Here is a 10,689-nt window from a genome sequence, read left to right as displayed (position 1 = left end):
ATAAAGCAGAGGGAAATGAGCAGAACCAAGAGAATGTAGTATACAGTAACAACAATATTGTCTGAAGAGTAACTGCGAATGACTAAGCTATTCTGAGTAATATGATCATTCGGATCAACTAGGAAGGACTTGTGAAGGAAAATGCTATCCACCTCCAGAGAAAGGACTGATATTTAGAATTCTGTATTGTGTGGTTACCTCTCTATGTTGGCTTATATGTTGGCCTTCTCTAATATGGGTGGGAGGGAGATAACTTGGAACTCAAAATTTAACCAAAAAAATAAATAAAATCAGCCTATGGCTGTCTTCTGTTTCATGTTTCTTTGCCTGATCCTCTGTGACTGGTCATCAATCTCAACATGGAGATGTACAGGCTTGAATCAACCTTGTGATTTTTGAGAGGTCTAAAGTGTGAGGTACAGCATAACTAAATGGTGACAGAGAATATTGCCATTGAGAAAAAGAGGAGCCCAAACACTGGCGTGGCCATCCATAAGGCATGGACTTTGAGGAGACAGTGCAGAGCCTAGGTGAAGTATGACAATATTTATTCAGCAATGCCTGAAATTGCTTTATGTTTTGATGAGAACTCAGGAGAGTTACAGGATAAGTAATTTAATCCTGTTCTTAGGTTGTCTGTCAATGGGAACTTGTATTTGTAGCTCATATTTCTTTGGTGTGCAAGAAATAAACAACCATCCCATACTTAATTCATAGTATGCATAGAGCACCTTTCTACTCCCCTCTTTGGAGACTTATCATCAAGGCAAGCCAAGGTAGAATTCTGGCCAAATTGGCCTGCTTTCTGTTCTCCATATGTGGCATTTCATGTCTTACCTCTGGGTTTTTAACTAGTTGGTTCCTTCAGCCTGGTATGCCATCACTCTTTATCTCCAATGCTCTGAATCTGCAACTCCTCTCCAAGCCTACTGTGGTTTGGAGGCATGTATAGGTCATGCCTGCATCCTTCCCCAGGTGTTAGTAATGCTGCCTGAAATTATTCTGTATTTATTTTTTTGTATTATGTTTTGTGTTTATTTCAGTGTATACAAGTTGTTTTCATCTAAGAGAATATAAATTCCTTCAAGACAAGAACTGTTTTCTTTTTGTTGGCCAGTTAAAGTCAATTTAATTTGGATGGTTCCAGATGCTTAAAATGCATGTATGCCAAGTCTAATGCTCAGAGGCTGGGCATTATCTCCTCTGTCCCGTCTCAACCTCTTGCTGGATTGGCACAATTAGTGCCAGTATCCCAGTCCCTCATTCTTCACTCCTTTTTAGACAATTTAGAAAATACCCTTTTTTCATTGGTACTGGCCGTATGACTATCTTCCCCTTTAGGTGACCCAGCAGTCTCCTGTTGATGCTGTCACGTTCTTTGCCTAAAACTCTATATAACTCTGATCCCTGAAGAACGCTGGACCAGAGTTGCAGGAGCCACCTCACTATGTGCTGCCCTGAGGAAGGGTCTGGAGCAATGGGGTCCACACACCGACCCTTCCTTATGTTGGTATTTGTTCTCTCCCCTCCCTTGTGAGGAGGAATAAAGTTTTGTTAATTGCTATCCCTGTGTGGCTCTGATGCTCTCCATTCCAACTCTCCTGCATCCTATAGTTTTGTCTTTGCAGCCCCAGTGCCTAGCACAGTGTCTGGTACAGAATACGTCTGGACATTCATTGTCTTGAGGAGCAGACCAGCCAGATCTGACATCACCTTATTTTCATTCCTCCTCCTTCTTAGAATGGTTAGCTGAAAAAAAAATCCCTCAAGTGCAAAAGCAAAATCAATGCAAATATGACAATAATGTAAATGAAACCAGCTTGTGAAATGGAAATCCAGATCAGGTTAAGAAATAAAGTCCCTCAAGGAGGGAGATAGCTTCAGGAGGCATCATGACTTCTCATGGGAGAAAGGAGTGTTAGAGATATTGCCCCCAAGGGGAGCTGTGTGTGGAATCTATGAATAGAGAAAGGACTTCACATCCCTGAAGTACCAGCAATTGTGAATTACACTTTACCACACTTGTATCCAGGGGTATATTGGAGCCAGCTTGAATTGGTTTGAGAGGGCCAATTGTTAAAATTTCAGTATGAGCATTGATACCTCAGAAATTGGTGAATGCTACAAATCAAGGTTTGATTTATTGTTTTATTGATTTTTAGCCTTAAGAAGGTGATGAAGAAAATGTTAATAATGCAGATTAAACTTAAAAGTGTGTTGTGTGTACATTTTTTCAGAGTTGGTTGTTAAATCTTTACTAGTACACTCCTGCTTGTATCCAACATGTATGCTTCATTACCACTATATGTTGAGTTCATGCCTACTGTTCCCATATATTATGTATGTATCCGTGGGTGAATGAACCCCAAGCTTTGGGGTGGGTATGATTTGTTTTAAACAATTGCTCTTACCATATACTATCTTAGTAAATGTCTTTGCTAAAAGGTAATTATGATTTAGCTAATTTGTCAAAAGCTGATTGTTAATGGTAAGCACACCAGTGGGGGCTCAAGAGCTATAGTGTCAGTAATATATATCCCCATATATATATATATTAATATATATCCCCATATTCCTAGAACCCAAGGTAGTAGTCATCCCTCTAGGGATCAAAACAGTAAGTCTGAGTGCTGGTGCATATTGGTTGAGTGGTCGCAGAAGAGATGTTATGAAGGAGTTGTGATAGGCAGATAGAAGGACTGCCCATTACAGTAATATCACAAATCCATAAAAATAGTTATTGCATTACATATTATTGGAGAAAGTAAATAATTAACTCAGGTCTACCTGGCTTATGGCCAAAACTTCTGCTTTTCCACCCCAGGGAAAGTTCAGAAGGGGATTCAGTTAGCTCCACCTCCCTAAGGCTCTTAGCCACATCTCTGGGCCCATCCCTGCCCTTCAAGTGAGTCCAATGGAGGCAAAAGGGGAGGGCTGTGGGAGGAACTGAATGACCCAAAGCAGGAAACCACAGTGACCTGCAGGGGCAGGGGCAGAGCCAAAGTCCAAGCCCACAAAACTCTTTAAGAATTGTAATAAAAGAATGACCCAAGAGATAGAGGAAAAGTGATCTCAGCCCCTCCAGAGACAGAGAAGGAAACTTTTGTCCATCTTTAACCAGATACTCCAAGAGAGTGGGGTGGGGCAGAACTTGGTGTCAGAACTCATGGATATTCCCCACAGGAGCTCCTGGAAGAGGTTTCTGCTCACAGGTGAGAGAGATTTGGAGCTTGGGAAAAGTGGGAGGTAGTGGGGGTGGGGGGTGACCTATCAGTCTCTTCAAAAAATTTTTTTTTGTAAACATTTAAAATTTTAAACTGAAATACAAAATGAGATAAGAAAAGAAAAAAAAAACATTGCTATGTACACAGTAGACCATAAAAGAGAATTCAATATAAAACAACTAATTTTCATTTTAAGAAAACTTATGTAATAAATGCTACACATTGTTTTCAAAGATGCCCAGCTTTGCTTTGCTTCCTTGCTGGTTTTCTTTGTTTTCTGCTGTGCACTTTTTACTTTATTTTTCCCCCTTCCTCTCCCCCTGCAAAGAAGGCTACAATTAAGTGTGGATATATATATATATATATACACACACACACACACACACATATATACAGATACATATATACATAGAAATCTATAAATATACACATATGTACACACACACTCATAGATATATATGTAAGATCGTACTATGCACATTTCCCCCTATCATCTGTTTCTCTGAAGGTGAATAGCATCTTCCTTCATAAGTCCAACTCTTCCCATGTTTTTCTAAATCAACCAGCTTATCATTTCCTACATCACAGCAATATCCCAACCCAATCACAACCTGAGAGACTGTCTATGAAAGTCACCCCCCCCCATTTTCTGTATTCCTTCTATTCTTGGCTACACAGGTTTTATTTATCCAAGAAAATTTTAATTAAAAATAATTGAAATCATTCTTTTTACACTTCAACAATGCTCTTATAATGTAATTTAAGATCTGATTCTACTGAATCTACTTCCTTTACATCTTTTCCCCCTGGTTTCTTTAAAGCTCCTGACGTTTTGTTCCTCCAAATAAATTTTGTTATTGTTTTTTCTAACTCAGTAAAATAATTTTTTTTTTAGTAATTTAATTGGGATAACATTGAATAAATAGGTTAGTTAGGTAAAATTGCCATTTTAAAAATTATATCGGCTTTACCTACCTATGAATAGTAAATATTACTAATTATTTACATCTGAGTTTATTTGTATAAAAAGTGTTTTATGTTTATGTTCACATAGTTCCCATGTCTGTTTTGGTAGGTATACGCGCAGGTATTTTATACCCTTTAGGACTCAGGGGTGGGGAATCTGTGACCTCAGGGCCACACATGGCCCTCTAGGTCCTCAAGTGTCACCCTTTGACTGAATCCCAACTTCACAGAACAAATTGGATTTGTTTTTTAACTCCTTCCTATTTTTCCCCACTATCCTTCTCACCCCATTTATCCTATCCCTCCTCACTCTTCTGTTTTACTTTTACCTGCTACCTTGCCCTTCTATTCCTTAGCCTACCGTTCCCTGTAAGAGTCCATCCCTTATCCTCTCCCCCGACCCTATTCTTTTGCCCTCTTATTTCTTTCTGAATTTAGAAGACTTTTACACCCTTCTAGATATATATGTCATTCCCTTTTTAACCCATTTCCAAAGAGAGTAGGGTTCCAGCACTACCCACCCTTTCCCTACTAGCTTCTTCTGTGTCAATTCTTACTTTTATGTCTCATTTGTATAAGATAATTATTCCTTTTTATCTCTCCCTACCGTTTTATTTTTTTTTAGAATCACCCCATCAGCTCAGCCCATACCTTCTTTTCAAACTACTCAAATAATGACAATCATAAGAATAATGCTAATATTTTCACATATAAGAAGTAAACAATTTGTAACCCCAACTCTTTTGCTCTATGAAATATAGTATTCCAAGGCCTACAGTCCTTCAACGTAGTAGTTGCTAGGTCTTGTGTAATCCTTATTGTAGTTCCATGACATTGAAGTTGCTTTATTTCTTGTTGCTTCCAATATTTTCTCCATAACCTGGGAACTTTCAAACTTGGCTCTGATATTCCTATAAATTTTCCTCCTGTGATCTCTTTCAGGTGGTGATTGGTGGATTTTTTTCTATTTCTACTTTGCCTTCTTGTTCTAGAACTTCAGGGCAATTTTCCTTGATAATTTCTTACAATATTACATCAAGATTCTTTTTTTATTATAATTTTCAGTTCATCTGACTATTCTTATATTATTCCTTTTCAATCTGTTCTCCTTTTCTGATGTACTGTTTCATTTTCTCTTCTATTTTTTCATTTTTTTATTTTGTTTTAAGAATTCTTGGTGTCTTAGAATGTTATCACCTTTCCCTCACCCAATTTCAGTTTTCAAGGAATTATTTTCTTCCTTAAGTTTTTGATTCTGTTTCTAGTTGTTTGACTTATTTTCATAATTTTCTTGATTTTCTTGCATTGCTTTTATTTTTTTTTCTAATTTTTCTTCAATCTCTCTTATTTGATTTTAAATTCCTCTTTAAATTCTTCAAAGAACTCTTTTTGTGCCTGGGACCATTTGATGTTTCTTATTGAAAAAGGAGTGGCTTTTTTTTTTTTTAGCTCTATTATCTTCCTCTGAATATGAATCCAGATCTCTGTCTCCATAGTAGCTATCTATGTTTGGGTTCTTTCTTCTTAGTTTACTCATTTTTATTCATTCATTCATTCATTTATTTTGTTTGTTTTTAGCAGCTATAAGTGTGATCAAATTCTAGTCCTGAGGAATGGGCAATAATGGCCCAAGCTTCAGGTCATTCTTACTGTTATTTTCTGAGGTCTGTCCCCAGGGCTCAACCTTGAGCTCTCCTCTCCACTTCCAAGCCACAGCTAGGGCCCCAGTCAGGCTGTCCTGCAAAAAATCTTGCTCTTTTTGATCTCTCAGGTGGCTGCAAACTACAGCTGTCCTCTCTGCTCTGGAAATGAAACCAGAGGCTCTGCTCCCCCGCAATTTCCCACAGCCAGCAGGGTCCCTGCCCCTCTGCTATTGCACTCACCACGTGTGTGCTAGCTCCTTCTTCCCTGCAGCCACAGCCAGGTGGAGACTCTGGTCAGTACAGCTGTGCTAAGCAAGCCTCAACAGCGGAAGGCCTTTCAATCTTCTCCTACTCAGCCACCAGACCCCCACACTACTTTCTAGATCAAATTTCCAAGGCTGAGGCTGAGCTGCACCCAAGGCTTATTGTTGGTTGATTCTGCAGAGTTGGCCTGGAGGTGTTTGCACTTCACTCAGGCCAAACCTCCACCCCGGAGGTCATGTCTTTCCTGGGGTCTTCTTAGGTTGTCTTAGAAGAACAGCTGATTTACCCCATGTTTGTTTCTGCTGCTCTGAGGTGATGTTCTTTTTTTTTTTTTGGGAGGAAATTTGAAGAGCCGAAAGTTTTCCCACTTATTTCACCGTCTTCCCAGAATCCTCTCCCAGCTATCAGTCTCAATGAGAGATGGGAAGCTCTCAGGAGTGAAGGCAGAAAGAGCTAGATTTGGTCTCCTTGTAGAATGGTCATACTATAAGAAAGCTGAGTTGAGGGAAAAGTGGAAATGATTGAGTATAGGGCAAAAGAAAGACCCCAGTTCTGTGAGTCAGGAGATATGGGTCCTACTCCTGGCTCTGATGTTAATACAAGTTAATTTGCAGCCCTGTGCCAATCAGTTCCCTTCTCTGGGCCTCAGTTTCCTCTTTATTTATTATATTCTAATTTTAATAATAATTTAATTTATTATATTATAATCAAACAATAATTATAATTGTAATAGATGTATGAAATACATTTATTTTTAATTTTATAAAAAATTAATGGTTACATGATATTTTAATTTTAAATTGGATTAGATGATTGTTTAAAGGTTTTCTAGCTCAGAGATTCTGACATTATGATCTAAGATTTTGAGATTCTTTGAATTTAAGATTTATGATTTTGATTCTATGAGTCTATCTCTAACATTCTATGATTCTGATCCTAACATCTTATGATTTTTGGCTCCAAGATTCTATACTTCCAAGAATCTATGATTCTGCCTTTCTTTGAGCTGGTGCTGGGGTTTGTGCCTTTTCCTGGACCTACTTAGATGAAGGACAGGAAAATAAAAAGGTGATGTAGGTAGGGAAATGGGTGAGTGGTGGGGATGACTTAGCCTTTCTTCCTGGGCTCCAGGCTCCAGTCTCTCTAGATAGAGGAATATTTCTGTTCTCATCCTTTATCTGAACCAATCATGAGAGCCATTCTTGGGAGGGCTTGGGTTAGGATTTGAGGCAAATCACACTGTGGGAACCTCTCCCTGCCCTGCACCCTTCTAAATCATGTTTGTGGAAAAGAGTGGGGTGGGTCATTCTCTAGTAACCACAGCTCAGACCTGACACTGTATCCTTGGTGGAGGCATGATTGGGTGATTTAGATACTAGCTGGATGTAAACCAAATTGAGGGGTGCAGATCACCATCGCCCCTTCCCTTTGCTTTTCTGAGCTCTTGAATTGCCCTGATGCCCAGCCATTTTCAAATCTAGATTAGTGCTCCTAATCCCCAAAGTCAAAGGCAGATAGGGGGCACCACAGGGTACAGAGTGTCAGGCTAGGAATCAGAAAGACCCCATTCAAATCCAGCTTCAGACACTTAATAGATGTGTGACCCTGGGTAAGTCACTTAACTCTGTCTGTCTTAGTTTCTTCATTTGTAATATGGAGATAACAATGTCACCTACTTCCCAGAGTTGTTGGGAGGATCAAATGAGATAATATTTGTAAAATACTTAGCATGGTACCTGGTACATAGTAGGCATTTAATAAATACTTGTTTCTTTGCTTTCCTTCCTTCCAAGGGTAGATCTGCTGACCGTAGGTTTTTGTCCAATCAGAGATGAATACTACAAGTTTTATTATCCCCTTTTTATAGATAGGAAAACTGAGGCTATGGGAAAAGAATGGCCAAGGTGGGGTTGAAACTCCAGGCCCAGTGTGCTAACTACCATGCCATAGTGCATCTAAGCAGCTGTGGCCTTAAGTGCCATCATTCTGTGGTGCTTCTGATGCTGAGCTCTCCCTTCACCCCTCAATTTAGCTTGTTCTTGGAAGAAGAGCATGCTGGCCATTGCTGGGTCCAGACAGGAGGCCTCTCTAGCTCAACTGGACATGGCACGGCTTGGGGTCTACTGGTAGAGCCTTTGGGGATCCATCATCACCTCTAGGACTCGATGTGGCCTCAAAGGAGGCCATGAGGATGTATAGGTCTGGCACACACAAGCTGTTTGATTGATAGATGTTCACTGAGTCTTGTAGAAGAGGAGTGGTTCCAGAAATGTTGGCTGGGGCCCAAGGTCAGTCCTTCAGAGCCTTTCCTCACCCTCACTCCTAGTGGGTTCTCTTCTCTTTCTTCAACAGTCTGACTTTGGACAAACTAGTTCCTCTCTCTGGGCCTGAGCTTCTCCCATTGTCAAACAAGAGGTTTGGAATAAGTGGCTTTGCATTTTCCTTCTAGATCAAAATTCTGTATTCTCTGTTTGGACGTATCATACAGCAATGGCATCCAGTGTTCTGTGATTTATTGGTTCTTCTTGTGCACAGAATCATAGGACCTTAAACCATCAGAGCCAAAAGATCCCTTAGAATATGGAACATAGGCTATCAGAGCTGGGGGGGCCCTTAGAACAGGGAATGTCAAAGCTGGGAGGGACTTTAGGACAGGGAATGTCAGATCTAGAAAGGTCCTTAGAATAGCTAATCCTGTCCCTGGAAGAGGCCCTAGGACATAGAATGTGAGATCTGGAATAGACTTTAAAACAAAAAATGTCAGAACTGGGAGGGACCTGAGGAAGCATCTATTTCCCCTCCCCCCCCCCCCCCCGCATCATTTCATAGTATAGCAAAATGAGAGCATCTTGGGAAAGAGCCTTGCTGAAGATTATGACCATAGGAGCATCTCATAGGAACATACCCACGGCTGGACAATATCTTAGAGCTCATGCCCTTCCTTATTGTGCCATTAAGGAAATCGAGAGCCAGAGAGCTGATGTGACCGTCTGAAGCCTGTAAGGTAGTCAGGGGCAGAACTGGGATTCTAATTCAGGGCCAGGCTCATTATTCAGACCAACTGTAGCCAAGACAGGCGTAGACTAGACACACACATGTGAAATTTCACATGTGTGCTCCCACTCAGAATGTCTCCAGAAAACTATGTCCTGCTTCCCTCGTTTGGCTTCCCTAGGCACAGTTCTCCATCTCAAAAGGAGCTCCCACTGTAGGTTGATGCTGTGGCCCTGTCCTTGCTCAAAGAGTCTCATGGGTCCCTTTGTCTCCTTCCCCTCTCCCAGCCTCTGTCCTTATGTCATGGAGCTTTCCAGGTGCTGCCCAGCTCACCATCATCCCCCAGCCATCCATTGCTGTTGTGGGTGCAGATGTCCTTCTCTCTCTCCATGGCCTCCAGGAAGGAAGTTATGCCTCTGTGACCTGGTTTCAAGGGATAGGTTTTGTGAGAAGCATCCTGTCCTATGACACTGAGACAGAGACAACGATCACAGGTCCTGCATTCACCGACCGGGAAGTCCTGCAATCTAATGGCTCCCTCATCATTAGGGGAGTCAAAGTGACTGACTCTGGAAACTATACCATCATTGTAAACAGCAAAGACAATAAGCTCATGTGGGCGACACAAGGTTTCCAAGTCTATGGTAAGAATCCCTCTATAGTTGGAGCTGGAGTCCATGGCATATAAAAGATTTGGGTTTGTTTGTTTGTTTGTTTTTTGGTTCAGGGGGGAGACCCTCCTTTCTTCACATCTATTTCTATCCCTTGAGAGTTGACCTGTTTTTGTAGAAAGAGCAAAGTTTCAGATTCAGGATGTTTGAGTTCAAAAACAAAGTTGTAACAGTGGTTACTATTGTCACTGATACTGGGACCAGATTCAGTGGAGTAGTAAGAATACCCTTGGAGGGAAGAGTGTAGTCATACGAGGGGTGGAGTGGGAGAAGTGGGGATGTGCCCTATCCTCCAAAGGGTCCAGCCTCTAACCCCTGGGAGGAGGAAGGACAGGAGGGAAATGTAGGAATGTACAGAGTGGTAGGAGAAGCAGGCTCCAAGAAATATGTAGGATGCTCAGTGGATGCCACAAATTGAAGGGCTAAAATTCTCCTTTGCAAAGGAAGTGCATTGCCCTAATATCAGAACCTTGGCCAGGGAACAGGAATTTCATAGGCAAGATGAACAGAGGAAAGAATCTTGATGGTTGACCAGATAGAGCCTCATGGTAACTCACTGTGGGGTAGTAGAAAGAATGCTAGACTTAGAGCCGGAGGACCAGGGTTCAAATCCTGACTTTGCTCCTGACTGTCTGAAAGGAACCTTAGAAGTTACTGAATCAATTACCCCCTCCTTTTACAGATGAAGAAACTGAGACCCAGAGATGTCCAATGACTGGCCCAAAGTCATATAGGTAGTAAGTAGCAGGGCTGAGATCTCCTTTCTGTTGCTTGCCTAAGTTTCCACCAATGAGTACAAACAATGAGATTACCCTGTAGTGGTTGCATTATTCTAATTTGAATGACCTTTCGTCATGTGGCTGCAACCAATAAACATATTTTACATAATTATAACTTCAAACAGTGCAAATTCAAACACATTTCAGG

At 40.9% G+C, this 10,689-nt stretch overlaps 1 protein-coding gene across 1 annotated transcript in view; it reads left to right on the top strand.

Moving 5' to 3' along the window:
• The first annotated feature begins 3,166 nt into the window (after nt 1-3,166).
• Nucleotides 3,167-10,689, top strand: part of LOC114042018 (carcinoembryonic antigen-related cell adhesion molecule 20-like) — a 115,159-nt gene continuing 107,636 nt past the window's right edge. The window contains exons 1-2 of the mRNA XM_027860728.1: nt 3,167-3,212; nt 9,379-9,735. Of these exons, the coding sequence (XP_027716529.1) occupies nt 3,167-3,212; nt 9,379-9,735 (403 nt within the window). The remainder of the gene's footprint in view (nt 3,213-9,378; nt 9,736-10,689) is intronic.

This window comes from Vombatus ursinus, unplaced genomic scaffold (assembly GCF_900497805.2).
Source record: "Vombatus ursinus unplaced genomic scaffold, bare-nosed wombat genome assembly UNPS02014239.1, whole genome shotgun sequence".
Taxonomy (NCBI): Eukaryota; Metazoa; Chordata; class Mammalia; order Diprotodontia; family Vombatidae; genus Vombatus; species Vombatus ursinus.
The sequence above is the reverse complement of the archived record's forward strand: the minus strand, read 5'-3'. Positions and strand labels throughout refer to the sequence as shown.